General features: G+C 36.5%; 6 protein-coding genes and 1 non-coding gene across 7 annotated transcripts; 3 read left to right on the top strand and 4 right to left on the bottom strand.

The window, feature by feature from the left end:
- Positions 1 to 28: 28 nt before the first annotated feature.
- On the top strand, positions 29 to 1177 carry KQ657_000417 (uncharacterized protein; the record flags this gene model as incomplete). Its single annotated transcript, XM_043191262.1, has 1 exon — positions 29 to 1177. The coding sequence occupies one exon, from the start codon at positions 29 to 31 to the stop codon at positions 1175 to 1177; it is 1149 nt and encodes a 382-aa protein (XP_043049274.1).
- Positions 1178 to 1205: 28 nt separating this feature from the next.
- On the bottom strand, positions 1206 to 2843 carry KQ657_000416 (uncharacterized protein; the record flags this gene model as incomplete). The annotated part of the gene is made up of 3 exons (XM_043191261.1): positions 1206 to 1240; positions 1422 to 2747; positions 2825 to 2843. The coding sequence occupies 3 exons, from the start codon at positions 2841 to 2843 to the stop codon at positions 1206 to 1208; spliced, it is 1380 nt and encodes a 459-aa protein (XP_043049273.1).
- Positions 2844 to 2916: 73 nt separating this feature from the next.
- Positions 2917 to 2988, bottom strand: KQ657_000415. The gene has a single exon. It is a non-coding gene; the product is annotated as a tRNA-Gln (tRNA).
- Positions 2989 to 7040: 4052 nt separating this feature from the next.
- On the bottom strand, positions 7041 to 9725 carry KQ657_000414 (DEAH-box RNA-dependent ATPase; the record flags this gene model as incomplete). Its single annotated transcript, XM_043191260.1, has 1 exon — positions 7041 to 9725. The coding sequence occupies one exon, from the start codon at positions 9723 to 9725 to the stop codon at positions 7041 to 7043; it is 2685 nt and encodes an 894-aa protein (XP_043049272.1).
- Positions 9726 to 9867: 142 nt separating this feature from the next.
- Positions 9868 to 11388, top strand: URK1 (uridine kinase; the record flags this gene model as incomplete). Its single annotated transcript, XM_043191259.1, has 1 exon — positions 9868 to 11388. One exon carries the CDS (start codon positions 9868 to 9870, stop codon positions 11386 to 11388), a length of 1521 nt encoding a protein of 506 aa, XP_043049271.1.
- Positions 11389 to 11555: 167 nt separating this feature from the next.
- KQ657_000412 (uncharacterized protein) lies at positions 11556 to 11868 on the bottom strand (the record flags this gene model as incomplete). Its single annotated transcript, XM_043191258.1, has 2 exons — positions 11556 to 11812; positions 11862 to 11868. 2 exons carry the CDS (start codon positions 11866 to 11868, stop codon positions 11556 to 11558), a joined length of 264 nt encoding a protein of 87 aa, XP_043049270.1.
- A 2210-nt stretch (positions 11869 to 14078) lies between these two features.
- On the top strand, positions 14079 to 15629 carry ALT1 (alanine transaminase; the record flags this gene model as incomplete). The annotated part of the gene is made up of 1 exon (XM_043191257.1): positions 14079 to 15629. One exon carries the CDS (start codon positions 14079 to 14081, stop codon positions 15627 to 15629), a length of 1551 nt encoding a protein of 516 aa, XP_043049269.1.
- Positions 15630 to 16294: the final 665 nt, after the last annotated feature.

Here is a 16294-nt window from a genome sequence, read left to right as displayed (position 1 = left end):
GTATCAATAGGAATCACCACCACATATTATGGATTGGGAAGCACTTAAGCGAGTACCTCAAATGGTCAAACGGAAAGTTAAACTTGGAACTAACACTTTTGATGAGGAATTTAATTTATATTTTGAAGACTTGACAAGATTAGATAAGCGGTTAGAAGCGCTAATGAAATATTGTAAAGTATCAACTCAAGAAACCAAAACTGCTTTAAAGGGATTGGAACTGATAGGATTGGCGTTTCGGGATTTATATGATCCTTTAAATGGCTTACCGGTTGAAGTTAAGGAAAGATTGAAGAATAATGTCCCCACAGATCAACTATTTGGGAGTGATTCTAATAGTAAGCGGATTCAATTTGAACGGGAATATTTGAACTGGGAAAATTCAAAATTATTCATTGACGGAGTTAAAGATATTGTGCCTGCTGTTGAAATCGAACTTGATCAATTGGTGGAACTAATGGTTAAAAAAACCCTTCAATTACAAAAAATCGTTAACAATATCAAAACTCGGTGTAAACTTAGAGAAGCTTCACTTTATGATTATGATATTGTGTTCAATGAATATGAAGACCTTGTGATTCGACTGAAAACCGCGCCCTTATCAGTTAAGGATTCAAGTAAAATGTTTCGATTGGAAAGGAAAACTGAAGAATTGAGACTTGTATACCAAGAGCGAAACCACTCATTGAAATCAGAACTTCCTCATTTTTTTAAATTGGTTGATATGATTTTTAAACCATTACTTGAAATCTTTTATTATGTGCATTTGACAGTTACTTATCAAATTCATAACAATATGAATTCATTGTCTGATATATTTCAAATCACCATGGATGATTTGGATTTTAATCAGATTATCACATGTTATGAACGGGATACTCAAACTGTTCAACAATCGCTTAATAATCTTGGGATTATCAATTTCACCGAAAATTATCTTGCAGATTTGACTTCAAGTGTTCCTTCTTATAAAGAAATTCAACCACCTGATAATAATAATTATTGTCAAGCAATTTATAATTTCAACGGAGTGCTTGCAGGAGATTTGAAGTTTAAAACGAATGATATGATAAAAATATTAAATCAAAGTGGTTCATGGTGGGAAGGAGAATTAAATGGTGAAAAGGGATCATTCCCTAGTAATTATGTCAAATTATTACCAACAAAATCATCATAACCATCCTCTTGATTAAAATATTCATGTCTCATATGATTTTCCCATCTAATTGCACAACTGGAACTGCAAAATGATCTCTTAATAGGAATTAATTTATTCAGTAATATATCCCACCATTCATATGCTTCTGCAATAGGTTCAACTATTATTATAGAACATGTACTACAATGTTCTTCATATTGACCATTAGTGATTGCCCTGGTTATAATTGGATGAAGCTTCTTGGGTGTGTTTGACTTCCAACTTTTGGTTTCACCATACGTAACATCATACTTTCCTATTTCATTCAATGCTAAGGCTTTGAAGCTTGGAAGCTTATAAGCTGGATTTCCAGGGTCTTCAACAGTATAAATTATTGGAGAAATGTAATTGAGTCTTCTGGTTGAATCAATGGGATGTTTCTTTGAAGTTGTCACATATTTGGCATCCGGAGTAACCTTAATAAAAGGATTAGGACCAGCACCAAGAGTAGTCAAGTTTTTTAAATCCAATATTTGAGGACAAAGGTATTTCAAATCATTAGCACCAATTGAAAGATCTGTCAAGTTCTTTAATTTGTGGATTAAAGAAGGAATGTACCGGAGTTTATTATGACGAATGCTTAATACATTCAATTTTGTAAACTTGAATATTGAAGGAGGAAGATGTCGAATATGGTTATTAGCAAGATAAAGTTGATAAGATACGGATCCACTTTCAAAGATCACCAACTTATCAAAATCTTTAATTTCATCTGGTACATCATAAAGACCCATATCTTCCAAATCAATGGTAGTTTCCACGTTTTCAAATGCATATAAAAGTTTTCTTTTAGCTCTTTCAAAATTAGCTTCTCTTTCGTTTTCATAGTTGGTTCTATCAATATCACCATCCGTTGAAAACTGTTCATGGATAGAAGGATATTTGAATCTATTAAATTTATCAATACCAAAATCAACTTCAGAACTGGGTACATCTTCTTTATGACGACCATACAATTTGGGACGGGTTGCAACTACTTTCTCGGGCTCAAACTCTTCTTCTATTTCAGTATTGGCTTCACTTGAAGGATCAATAACTCTTGGAGAATCAGGAATATGGAAACTTTGAGTAGGGTTAGTAAAGAAATCATATTCAGATACCAATGATATAGCAGCGGGAGGAGGACTGCTAGGAGGAGTTTCTTTCTTCAACGCTTCTTTTTGCAATCTATTATTAATATTAGTAGTATTATTTCTGTTACTGTCATAAAAGGAAGCTAATAATGATGTTTCTCCTTCAGATGAAGTATTCTCATCATCATTCACTACTCTCCTCTTGATATTATCATTCTCAGAGAAACTATCGCCCATTTTCCGCTTCAATGTGGGAACATGCTTGAGCCTAGGACCTTTGGGTCTACGTATATTAATAGTGGGTGTCGTTACTCTTGTATGATATGAACTAGCAGCATTCTCATCTATTTCGGACCGGTTCCTTGGTGTTGTATCTAAAGCCAATTCGTTAGTAGTGGAGCTGCCGGAATAGGCAAACGGTAATAAGGGATTCAGTTTCTCCATCAATTGTTCATTATCCTTGATGTGTTTACCAGCTGTTCATAACTTTTGGTGTAATGGGGTATCTAATCCTTATATTCTTATGGTTCAAAGCGCGTCGCATCGCGTTCACCTTGATACAGGAAATGCATTAGATGGTTAGTTTAGGCGAGAACTAGAATGTCACTAAGCCTGGAGATCATTTGCATCTGAGTAAAAAAAGAAAGGTCGTACCCGGATTCGAACCGGGGTTGGTCGGATCAAAACCGACAGTGATAACCACTACACTATACAACCGCTTGTATATACGACCAAGTAGTAGGAAAAATAAATTGTACCGCCTTATTTGGGAGCACCAGTTACTTTTGAATAAATATTCCACTGTCTGTGATCTTGACACATATATATACAGAATGCACTGGTTCGCCTTACTGGTAAACCCATTGTGGTTTACTGGGATCAAAGAAGCTCAACTCAATGTTAGTTCATATTCCTGTGGAGTCTGTCCTATTTAGCAACCTCGATATTTTTTTATTGTTGGTCGGGGTAGAATATTTCAGCAAAAAAAACCAAAAAAAAAGATCTGGTTCTAGTTGAATACCAGATGGAAGTGGTTGAAGAATATTAACTACTTGAAACCATAATTGATGATTGAAGAAAGTATGACAAGGAATTATATGCTTAACCTCATGAAATACTCAAGAATTTAATGTTAAAAATACACAATATATAGAAAAACCAAAGTCATACAACCTACATATAGCATTTTGCAGCAATTAAAGTCGGTGTCCAATTAGGAGAAATCATTTGCAACAAACATACTTTGAATCATCAATGCGTTAATCAACCTAAAGTACTCAAGAGTTCTACACCAGAAAATTTATTCATAACTTCATAGATTAGCGCTATATAAAAACTCCCATCAAGGAAGAAAACTAAGCAACTAAATAATTACTTCAAACGATAACGCAGCAGCCACAACCATAGTGGTGGTGGTAGTAGTGGCAACCCCAAGAGTCCTTGTTTTCAGACTTCTTAGAAGAAGCAGAAGAGTTGTTAGAGATAGTTTGAGCAGCCATTGTTAGTTTCGATTGTAAATTTAAATTATTGGTTGTAAGTGAAGAAAAATGAATTTAAAGCTTCAGAATGATTGAAAATAGTGGTCCTTTTATATTCTTCTCGTTACTATTATAAATTGCTTCTAGTACGCCAGTTTCTACTAATTATCATGTATCCTCATGGAGTGTACCCCCCCTTCCCCCCCGTTGTTGCAATTGAAACAATTGGTTACATAGTTAATTTGAAGCTGCAAATTGGAGAAGTACTTGGCAATGCAACCTTAGAAGTATACAATACTCTGCGTCTCTAAAATTGGATATCTGATAATTACACTCATTATAACTCCCCTTTGGGCATGGAGCAACAGTGTTCAGTACCACTTTACCCTACAATTAGCCACCTGAGACCGTAATTAGGGTTGAGGTTACCACTTACATCATTCTACAAAGGCACATAAATGTGCAAAAAGTAATAAGCCTAAGCATTTATTTCAACTAAATAGTCTACACTTTCACATATACGACCTTAAAAATCGTAGATGGGAAGGAGTGACAAGGAAATGTCTACTTAAGCAATGACGCAACAGCCGCAACCACATCTGATTGGGATGAAGCAGTTGTCCTTCTTTTCACCGTTCTTCTTGGTGGAGTCGTTCTTAGCAATAGTTTGAGCAGCCATTTTCAATTGAGTTTGTTTGATTGTTTGTTTGTTATTTGTTTGATGTTAAGAAAAAAACTTTGAATATGTTTTTAATACAACGAAATAGTCGCTTTATATAGTTTTCTGATTTGATAGAGGCTTCTTTATTTGTCATGAAGTTTTACTACTTCTGTTATTCTGTTTACATTCGCTTAAGCGGAGAATTAGTCGGTAAGCTTAATGAAAACTTTGGCAACAGTTACTAAGGTTCCCGAAAAGGATATCGGGGCGGGTGTACTAAGTGGATACCACCTGCAGTAATAGTTTTGTCTAAAAAGAGTTGTCTAAAAAGAGTTAAATTAAGCAATCCTAATAGAGTTTCAATGAACATCAATAATTAAGAACAAAAGGTTCTTAACAATGATATTCAATAAGAGTAGTGTCAATTAAAGCGTTTTTTGTGAAAAGAGTTGCTTATCGAAAGCGAAAGAAGCTTCGGCAAAGGCTAGCAAAACAGTAAGCAAAACTACATTTCTGTATCAAACTTTTTACCACATGGTAATTACAATTACTACTACAATTAAACTTTTATTTCACGATAATGTTACTATATGGAAGACGTATAATACATGGTCAACGCCTTAATATGCCACCAATATTACTTGGGGCGCGAGTAGTAGGGCAGCGGACCGTGAGATTCCCAAAGCGGACTAATAAGGATATTGACGAGAAGTAGATTGAACTGAATTAAGATAGAATTACGATTCTATTTTTGCTTTATCTCTTTGCCATGTACTTTACCATACTTCATGTACTAATAAACATTTTCTTTTTGATTCTTGACAAAGCACAAGCAACCCATGCTTTAACACCAATTACACATGCCACAAGAGAACAACTGATATCGCCAATAGTTGCCATTGAAGTAGTTTCTCGATGACTTACGGGGCTCCGATCGATAGTTAATCGTTCCATGTTTCAGAATGGCTGCGAAACTTCCGCTTTGGGCGATTCTATTGAAACCAGTGTACCTTTTGGCCAATCAACCAGTGGTACGACAATTGTTAGCAACAGTTGGGATGGTAGTTTAAAGCACATGCGTCTTTGGCAACTGAATGCTGTTCGAGTACAGGAATACGAGTAAGAAGTTCTTTTAGTAGTCAATAGTCTGTTAAGCTGGTTATCGCTAAGCTGCAGGACCATGATGCTTCCCCAGAATATACGAAGGAACTTTTAAGTAGTGTAATTACTATGAGCGAAAAAGACTTCATGGATTAGCCTATTTCGCTGTATTCATCATATGCTGTTTTCTACTGCTGTTGAAACTGTTAACAAAATAGAACTAGTTCTAAGACCATCAGACAGGTGACACCATTATGCTGCTGTTACCATTATGCTGCTGTTACCATTATGCTGCTGTTACCATCAAGCAGTTGCTACCACCAATTATATTTCGTGTTAGATACAATCTCATCATTGCTCTGTAGATACCCCTGGTACATACTGCTACCCAGCCAATTAATTTACATAGCGAGAATCGTAGTTGACCACTTGAATCAACTAGTATTGATCTCTACAATGATAGTTTGCGCAAAAAAGGTTTTATTGGATCCTATAGAAAACAAAAGTAAGAAAATATAGCGATAGAAGTAGAAAAATATGTATCTGAGTCACTAGGACTATTCACAAGATACAACAGACTTAGACTAAGCGTTGTCTCACGCAAAGAAAACCTCAGTGAAAGAATGTTTAAGCGATAACACAACATCCACAACCGTAGTAATGGTAGAAGCAGTTGTCCTTGTTTTCACCGTTCTTCTTGGCAGAAGAGTTAGCGGACTTGTTGTTAGCAATAGTTTGAGCAGCCATTTTTATTTGTTTGTTGTTTGTTAATTGATGTTGAGAAAGAAGTAGAGATGATTGTGAAGAGTGAAGATATTTAGTGCCTTTTATATCGCAACTCTTCACTATTGAAGGTAGGGGATATGGGAAGTTAATGCCAATGAAAGTAGGAGTTTCCAATATTGATTGGCTGCTAAATTAACATCAAGACATAGAATATAAGTTCCTTGGAATGCCGATGTTTCAAATCGATTTAAGGGAATTTCCCAAAACGACCATTCTATTGCACTGATACTTCCAAGTCAATTTAAAATACTTAATTGCTGATATCTCAATTACAGTACTAGTATTGGTAATTACCAGATGATCCTATACATTAAAGATGCTTCTGTACCTACATTTGACGAGGAAACTTCTATGCAAAATGTGCTAAATGCAATGTTGGCCAATAAGATTACATTAGAGACATATGCAAGGTCCCAATTAGGCTTAATTACCTTTTCTGACTGAGACATGTTACATCTATGACGTTGAAGTTGACGTAATAATTATAGAGATAAAGTTGAAAAGTTTAATCTGATATTAACCCCTAGAAACTTTATATTACAGGTTTAACAGATAAGAAAATAAAGGTTAATAACAAATTAGGAATTACCATTGTTCTTATGTATAATACAGTTTCATGATATTTTGTTGCTTCTTCAATAGAAACTATATTGCCTCATGGATTGATTACGACTTTTGTATGCAGAGTCATTAAAACATAGATGATTTCTAACTCTGTTAATTCCTTGTAGATTCTATTAATATTACTTCCTCATAGGCTCCATAAACTCCAAGTCCTTGCTACTAAAATAATGCAGTCCAAATTCCTTCACCCATTCAGGTTTTACCCTGGTGACGTTTCTCATAAACTCCTTACTGGTCAATACCAATTCATGATACATTAACAACTTCGGTGGAGGCTTCACATTATGCATGGATGAAGATGGGTGTAAGAATAATGGCTGATTACGTTTTAACTTTCTATAGCAATCCCCCATTTTGGATAAACGTACCACGTTGGAAAAGAATCCCGAAACCAATGCTCTAAGAATTACCTCATTCTTATCAGCTTTCCCTTCCCACTTTTGGCATGACCCCTTGAATCCCACTTTATCGCATAAGGAAGACAATTGGTTGCGAATATCTCGAACTCGTTTGAGTGTCTTGTATTGCACAAAGTTATCTTCACACCATTGAACAGAATAACCGTTATTAACCCATGTGTCGTAGATATTCAATAGAGTAAGGTGATCCCCACTTTCCTCAGAGAAGGCTCCCCGAGTTTTGTCAGCTTGTTCCCGCTTATCTTTTGGACGGTAGAATAGGTTACCACTTTCACTTAACATTGAGAGAATCGACAAGGTATCATGCAACACGCCCAATTTCAGACTAGTGATTAGCGATTTGGAAAACATGGCATCTAGGGGGAACAGAACCATAATCCTTCCAGTTTTAGTCAATTGTCCCTTAGAATTCAATGCTCCTAGACTGTACAATAACTCCAATGACTTGATAATGGAATCTGTGGATGGAGGGTCCATGAAATCAAAATGAAGAAGATCATTGACCCCTAAAGAAAGCAATAAGAGAACAACACCAGTTAAGTTAACCCGTAAAATTTCTGGTACAGGATTCAAGTCCAATTCATTATAGAACGACCATTTGGTGTACATTCTAAAACACTTACCTGGACCTAATCTCCCCGCTCTACCAGCTCTTTGGTTAGCAGAAGCTCTAGAACAAGGAACTACAACCAAACTCTCCATTCCTGTAACCGGATTATACACATTCTGCTTGACATAACCAGGATCAATTACAAATTTGATCCCATCAATGGTAATAGAAGTCTCTGCAATGTTAGTAGCCAAAATAATCTTTCGACAATTGGGAGGAGTTGGTTCAAATATTCTTGCTTGAAGTTCTGCTGGTAAATTAGCATAGATAGAATTAACCAATAATTGGTTCTGTAGTTTTAAATCGGAGATCGCCTCTTGTAGACTCAGTTCCATAAGTTCAATCTCATCTTGACCAGTTAAAAATACAAGTATATCTCCAGGAAGTTCTTGGGTTGTATGGATTTGGAATATAGTGGTTATGGCTGCTTGTACATAATTTGCTTCTGGGTTTTTTGTATAATGAATATCAACAGGGAATCGTCTTCCAGGAATTGAAAATATGGGAGCACCATTGAAGAAAGTAGAAAACTTATCAGCATTGATAGTAGCAGAAGCAATAAGCAATTTCAAATCCTTTCGATGTAGAATAATATCTTTTAATAAACTTAAAATAATTTCTGTTGATAATGTTCTTTCATGTGCCTCATCAATCATGATACAACTATATTTATCAAGCTCAGGATTCGTTAGAAACTCACGAAGAAGCATACCATCTGTCATATATTTTATAATTGTTTGTTCGTTTGTATTATCCTCGAATCTTATAGTATAACCTACTTTCTTCCCCAATGGTACATCCATTTCCTGGGCAACTCTTTTGGCAACAGACATAGCTGCCACCCTTCTCGGTTGAGTACATGCAATAATTTTGGGCTTTCCGGTGATTTTATCTTTGGAATAGCCTGCTTCATAAAGATATTGAGGCAATTGGGTCGTTTTACCTGAACCTGTTTCACCCACTATTATTACCACTTGATTATCCTCAACAGCTTTAAGAAATTCAGTACGATATTTGAATACAGGTAAAGACTCTTTGGTTTCTTTGATGGAATTTAACTTCAATTGCACACTATCGTCATTGATATTATCATCACCCTCCAACGTTTCATCTGTGTCAAAATCAATGAATTGCAGTTCATCAAACACATACTCGTAGTTGTCTTTATTTACCACGGCCATCTCATCCATTGAAGGAACAAAATTCAGTTGGTCTTTCCCCTTAACCAATTGATCCTGTTCCCATTTATTGTCGTATCTTTGGCGATTCTCACTAGGAGGAGCTGATGCATAAGTAGGCTTCAATAATTCACGTTTCCGTTTCTTGTCTATAGCCCCATGTTCCGAGACATAATCCTGGGGTATATAATACTCATTCTTCTCAGAAGTTTTATCTCTTTTGGACTCTATAGCCTCAAAAATACGTTGTTTCCTTTGAAGTTCCTGAAGTTGGTGTCGAGTGAGTGCTGGTTTCTGGCTCTCCAATTCATTTATTTCTTGTCGAAGTTGTTGAAGCTTCTCCTGCTGTCGTTTTTGAAGGTAAGACTCGCGGCTTTTAAATCGTGCTTCATTCAATGAAAGCGTATCGTTTACTGGTTGTTTACTCTTGGGAGCTTCTTTACTGTGAATTTCATGACTATTGTCAGCAACAATTGGTGGCACCACCTCTTCCAATGTCTCATTCTTCTTGCTTTCAACAACTGTCAGAATGACTTCATCCTCCTCGTCATCAGAATATGATCGTCTTCTTCTCTTGCCCGTTCCGGTTAACTCCATTTCTTGGACCGATGATGATGTACAAGTGAGATTTAGTGTTCTGGCTCAACTTGGTGAAGAAAAGTGCGATTCGAGATGATCATCACCAAAATGATACCATACCTATACGGTCGCAGCCCTTTGCTGTAGTATACCTTGGGATATGTCGCTGAAAAGACGCAGTAGTCGTATTGGGCCTGAAGAGGACGTGTCGTTCAACTCACCCAATGGATCAAGCTTCGAGGTTAACAAGGTCCCAAATAAGATTAATACATCTTCCAGAGAAACAATAACCACCTCCACGCTGGAAAAATATATCCCTCCATGGAGTGAGCCGTACATCATTGGTGTAGCAGGATACAGTGGTAGTGGGAAGACGTCTGTCTCGCAAAAGATCATTCATGAATTGAACCAACCATGGACAGTTCTTTTATCATTTGATAACTATTATAAGCCACTTACAAAGGAAGAATCAGCGAAGGCTTTCAATAATGAATATGACTTTGATACTCCCCAATCATTGGATTTAGATATCTTGGTGGAACACTTGAATGCCTTGAAACGAGGTGAAAAAGTCGATATCCCCATATATTCGTTTGCTGCACATAATCGTACTGACAAAGTCGAAACCATCTATGGAGCCAATGTGATTATTATTGAAGGGATCTATGCATTGTATGATGAAAGGCTTTTGAATATGATGGATCTAAAAGTGTTTGTGGATACAGATTTGGATGTTTGTTTAGCTCGTAGATTGACAAGAGACATTTTATATCGTGGACGGGATTTATCTGGTTGTCTAAAGCAATGGGAACTGTTTGTCAAACCTAATCTGGTTAGATATGTTAAGCCTACTATGATGAATGCTGATTTGGTTATCCCAAGAGGCTCACTGAATGAAATAGGTATCAATTTGATGATTCAACACGTTCAAAAGAAATTAGCATTGAAAAGTGCAATTCATTTACAGCGGTTACACCAATTAGGGAAGCAATATGGATTGGATACCAGTCATGTAACAACTTTACCAAACACAAACTATCTCAAAGGTTTGCATTCTCAATTGCTTAGTCTGGAAACTGAACGGAGTGATTTTATATTCCATTTTGATAAGATGGGAATATTATTATTAGAAATGGGTTTAAATAAGCTTGGACCTCGGAACTATTCAGAGAAACAAGTTATTACTCCTCAAGGGTACCATGCCAAAGGTGTTGGTTTCGAACAGGAGTTGATTGCTGTGAGTATTATCCGTAGTGGAGATTGTTTTATGAATGCCATCAAGAAGACATTGAATGATGTCCCCATTGGTAAGCTATTGATTCAAAGTGATACCAGTACAGGAGAACCGCAATTACATTGTGATTCATTACCATCATATGATAGGTCCATGAACCAACAAATTTTCCTTTTCGATAGTCAGATCATAAGTGGGGCTCAATTGATTATGGCTATTCAAGTGTTAATAGATCATAATTTTCATCAAGAAAACATCACTATTATCACTTATTTATCAACAGAAATTGGATTGAAACGTATAACGAACGTGTTCCCCAATTTGAACCAGGTAATCATAGGTAAATTGTCCAATGGAGAATGCCAGCATAATGAAGAGGGTCTCAAAGATACAGACTGGAACTTTAGAAACAGGTTCATAGATAGCTTATACTTCGGAACAGGTTAAAGCTAGTTATATAAATGATTTGTATATTAATATAAAACGAAATACGCCAGGGAAAGTATCAGAGAACTAAAAGAACATAAAAAGAAAATAAAGCCGTAATAAAGGTAATAATAATATGAAAGCCTGGTGAATGCAGAAAAAACAAATAAATTCAGGGTTATATTGCCTTAACAATACTTTGGGGTATTAAATTTGATGGCCGTAGAATTACACCTATGGTGCTTACTGTGAACATGAGGAGGAGCACCAGCAGTTGATTGGGACCAGCCATCAACGCTACTTCTTCTTCTGGAAGTACACAAGGCATTGTCGTTTGATGAGAAAGAATCAATAGACAGTCTCTTTTCAATAGGGTTGATGGGCGACAACGGAGACCCAGAAGAATCTTGGGCCGTTTCTAGGACCTTATCAATTTCAGTCAAATCTGAAACTGAATTTTGTTTGGATAATCCCCCACCAGTCAGACTATCCACCAACCATGCTGAAAATGGTGTGTTGGGGTGTTTTGAGTGGCTAGAAGAGGGTTCAATAGCCAAGCTGTATCTTCTTGGGATGGGATCATGTGGAGACGAAGTTCCTGAAACTGATTGAGATTTGATCCCATGGTAGCAGGGGGATGTTGAGATTGGCTTCAATGATAGTGCTGTATCGCTATTATTGGAAGTGGATGGCTCCGAAGATGGTAAACGAGGCGAATGGAGAAGCATGGCTACAGCATTAAGAGCTTATAAGATGTGGGTATTCAAAAAAAAAAGAGTGAAGAAATGATATAAGGCCATCAAAGCAATAAACAGGTGAAAAATAAAATCATCTATAGTGGTGGGCTTGATCCCAACATCAAGAGCGTCGTTTAACAAACACACACATACACGGAAAAATACGGTGTTCCGGATATGAGCAACATGAGATTAAAAAGCTAGCGTATGTTACTACTCCTGCAAAGGTTCCCCCTAAAAGGAGGTTGAATGAAACTCGTCGGGATTTTGTTGAGGCTAAGCCCTTATTGTGTTAGATAAGTAAAGCCCTTTTACTAATAAAACAATTTATGGTCTTGAAAAGACAATGCCCTTGCAAAATGAGATGGACTTAGTGGTATTATTCGTATCTTCTACAAGGCTAGATTTAGGAGTACAAGTAGATGTAGAATACATGACATGACCGTGCACATGTGTATGTATGTAAGTGAAGATTGTAGGTGTACACTCGAATGTTTTGGTGCAAAGTTTACTCCTGATGGAGGGGTGCTTGAGTTGGGGCGGAATTAGCTAGGCATCATCAAAGAGATGGAGTAGTTATAAGTCGTGTGTTTAATACGGTAGGAATACAATTGCTAAGTTATGACAAGGTGGAGAGATTTTAAGGGCTCAAAAGGGTCAAAATGTAGTGTGACTATAAAACTTGCGACTCCTTAAGATATCTATCTGCTGGATTGATCATGCTGTCATGGCAAAGGCTAAGTCGATATGTTCTCTCATAAGCTGGTGATTATGAGCCTGCGATGGATACTCTCCTATTCAAAAGTCATTCGGTTCAACTTTACTCCGCTTGAAAAAATGTGGCCTTACCCCGTAAAATGGAAAACGAAGAAGGTTCGAAGGCTTTATTCGCTCCTTACACAAGAAGTCTATCGCCTTAAACATCTAGATTGAGGAGAGAGAAGAACATGGTAGTGCCAATACCAACTAGATGTAAAAAAGTCAACGAATGATTCTTGCTACTTTATCATATAACCCCACAAAAATATTATTAGCTCACAAATTATTCAAAGTAACTTAAAAAGAAATGGACATCATTAGAAAATGAAGGATATCCATTTCAATGAAAATATTCTTGTACTTTATATGAACATCACCGCTTCCCTCATATGAGTAAATTTTGTTAACATTCACATCGGGGTTTAATGTCCATCGTTCCTGGGGTTACCCCCAGATCAGTGGGCGTTTTGTTATCGCACACATCAGACTATTAACAATAGTGAAATACTTCGGACATTAACATCCATATTTCTTTCCCTTTCATAAGGCAAATATACTATTCCTAATGATCAACCCCGGAGAAATGCTAGTGTATGGTGAACTAACGGACTTATAAATCCAATAACTATTGAAAGGGTTCGGTAGAATAACATGTGTAAATTAAAGAGAAAGTTGACTTTCCTAATAGCAATAATTGAGCATGAAGTGTAACACTAAGAACAATTATTACATAACAACAGTATTTTTATTGCGCTAGATCAATTTTAGTATGTCCTTACAAAATCATTCTCTTATCGTAGCTATTTGTTTTTTGCTCAACTGATTGGGTCGCATTAACCGATAAGTAGTGCGAGCGTTATTTCCTGTAGAGATAAAGTATAAGCTGATATAAATTGTATGTATCTCCCCTCTTTTGTGAGTCTAAAAGTCATTTTAAACTTCATTAGCATATAATATCGGAAGCTTCTTTAGCCTCATAAACACCCCACATTTTTAACTTCTTGTGTTAATCGATAATAGTACATTGACGTTTTCATTCCTTTGTGTTACAATAAAACGTTCAAATTACTCCCCGTCTTCCGACATAGGTCAAATTATTTGGGTATTTATTGATAGTTATTGCTTCCATTAAGATATATATTCAAACTCCCTTTCATCGATTCCACTATATAAGCTCCCACACACCTCCCTTGTTGTCTATAGAATTAGAATACCATGATTAGAGCATGCAGATCCCCAACTATCTTGAGATCTTCCATCAATAGAATGGCTCTACTTTGCAGACAAGCACCAGCTGCTATGAGATTTGTTTCTTTCCCTGCCTCCCAACTAAGTATTTCCGATGTCAACCCAAAGGCTATCGATGCCAAGTATGCTGTTAGAGGTAAAATCCCCATTAGAGCCGATGAGTTGAAAGAAATGTTGGAAAATAGTGACGATCACAATTTACCATTTGATCGTATTATTCTGGCTAACATCGGTAACCCACAACAATTGGATCAAAAACCATTGACTTGGTATAGACAAGTCCTTTGTCTTTTACAATATCCAACGCTTTTACATAACCCACCTTCTGATTTCCCTGCTGATGTTGTGGAAAGAGCAAAGACTTTACATTCCAATGTGGGGTCTCTTGGTGCTTATTCTCATTCTCAAGGTGCCATTCATATTAGAAAATCTGTAGCTAAATTCATCGAAGAAAGAGATGGTCTTGAATTTCCTGCAAATCCAAAGGATATCTTTTTAACCAGTGGTGCTTCTGCTGCTGTTCAATATTTGTTGCAATTATTCTCCAATTCTCCAAAGCTGTCCTACTTGATTCCTATCCCTCAGTATCCATTGTACACAGCTACAATCACTTTAAACAATGCTCGTCCTATTGGATACTTTTTGGACGAAAGTAACCATTGGTCCACTGATCCCGCTGAAATCAGACAATTAATTAAAGAAAATGCCGATTTTGATATCAAAGCTCTTGTGGTGATTAATCCAGGTAACCCTACTGGTGCTATTTTGGCTCGTGAAGACATTGTTGAAATCTGTAAGATTGCTGCTGAAAATGGTATAGTAGTTATTGCAGATGAAGTGTATCAAGAAAATGTGTTTAAGGGAGAATTCATTAGTGTACGTAAGGTATTAAAGGAATTGCAACGTGATTTCCCTGGTAAATATGATAAGGTTCAATTGGCTTCTTTGCATTCCACATCTAAAGGTGTTTCTGGAGAATGTGGTCAACGTGGTGGTTATATGGAACTTGTTGGGTTCAAACCTGAAGTTCAAGACGTCATTTTCAAATTAGCTCTGATCAACCTTTGTTCAGTTGTTCTGGGTCAAGTTTTAATGGAATTAATGATCAACCCTCCTAAAAAGGGTGATCCATCTTATGAATTGTACCACAAGGAAACCCAAGGTATTCATAAGGATTTGATGCATCGCGCAACTCAATTGTACAAAAGTTTCTTGGAGATGGAGGACATTGAGTGTAACAAACCAATGGGAGCCATGTACTTATTCCCATCATTGAAATTCACAAAGGAAAAGTACCCAAAGTTATTTGAAGAAGCAGAGAAAACCGGTGCAATTATTGATGAAGTGTATTGTATTGAATTATTAGAGAATACTGGTATTTGTTGTGTTCCTGGTAGTGGGTTTGGTCAGAAACCTGATACTTATCATGTTAGAACTACATTCTTACCCCCAGGTGATGAATGGATTAAGAGATGGAATAAGTTCCATGCTGATTTTGTTGCCAAATATACTTCTTAATGGGTGAAAATAATCAGTACATTCCCATTTGCTTCTTCCTTTGTATCATAACTATGTACCCTTATCATTAATATATCCTATTGTATTAATTATCATTATTAGTGTAGTTTATTATGTACATATGTACATATCTTATCGTACCTGGACCCAAAATGGAAAAATTGATATTTGTTGTATGCATTATAGGAACAATATATTATACTTACTGGGAGTCTATAATCAGGAGTAGGTGAATCATGTGACAAGAATGTCAGGGTTGTATTAACACTTGAATAGCCTGGAGGTCATGAGACCCGAATGGGGTATAAGTTTGATATAAGGAAGAACCCAGCAAATGATACAAGCTGCTCTATCGTGGCTAGTTGAAGCTAAGTATATAATTTACAATAGTAATACTTGAAGTTAGTACCTATGGCAATATATTTGTAGTTTTAGGTAGCTGTCTTAATTGCAGCTAACTAAATTAGTCTGGATTGTATGCACCACCCATGCACTAATATATGTAATCGTTACCGTAGGAAATGTCTGGATCAGAGTCTTTTGACAAATGATGATGACTAACTCGAGGGCTGCGATTGGCTACGCTTCACTTCAGTGAGTCGTGGGCACGCAAAACTTTTACATCGATTACAACCATTTGCAGTCTTTGTGCTATTTTTCACTAT

This window comes from Scheffersomyces spartinae (assembly GCF_019049425.1).
Source record: "Scheffersomyces spartinae strain ARV_011 chromosome Unknown scaffold_10, whole genome shotgun sequence".
In the NCBI taxonomy this organism is placed as follows: Eukaryota; Fungi; Ascomycota; class Pichiomycetes; order Serinales; family Debaryomycetaceae; genus Lizanozyma; species Lizanozyma spartinae.
This window is presented reverse-complemented; position numbering and strand designations above follow the sequence as displayed.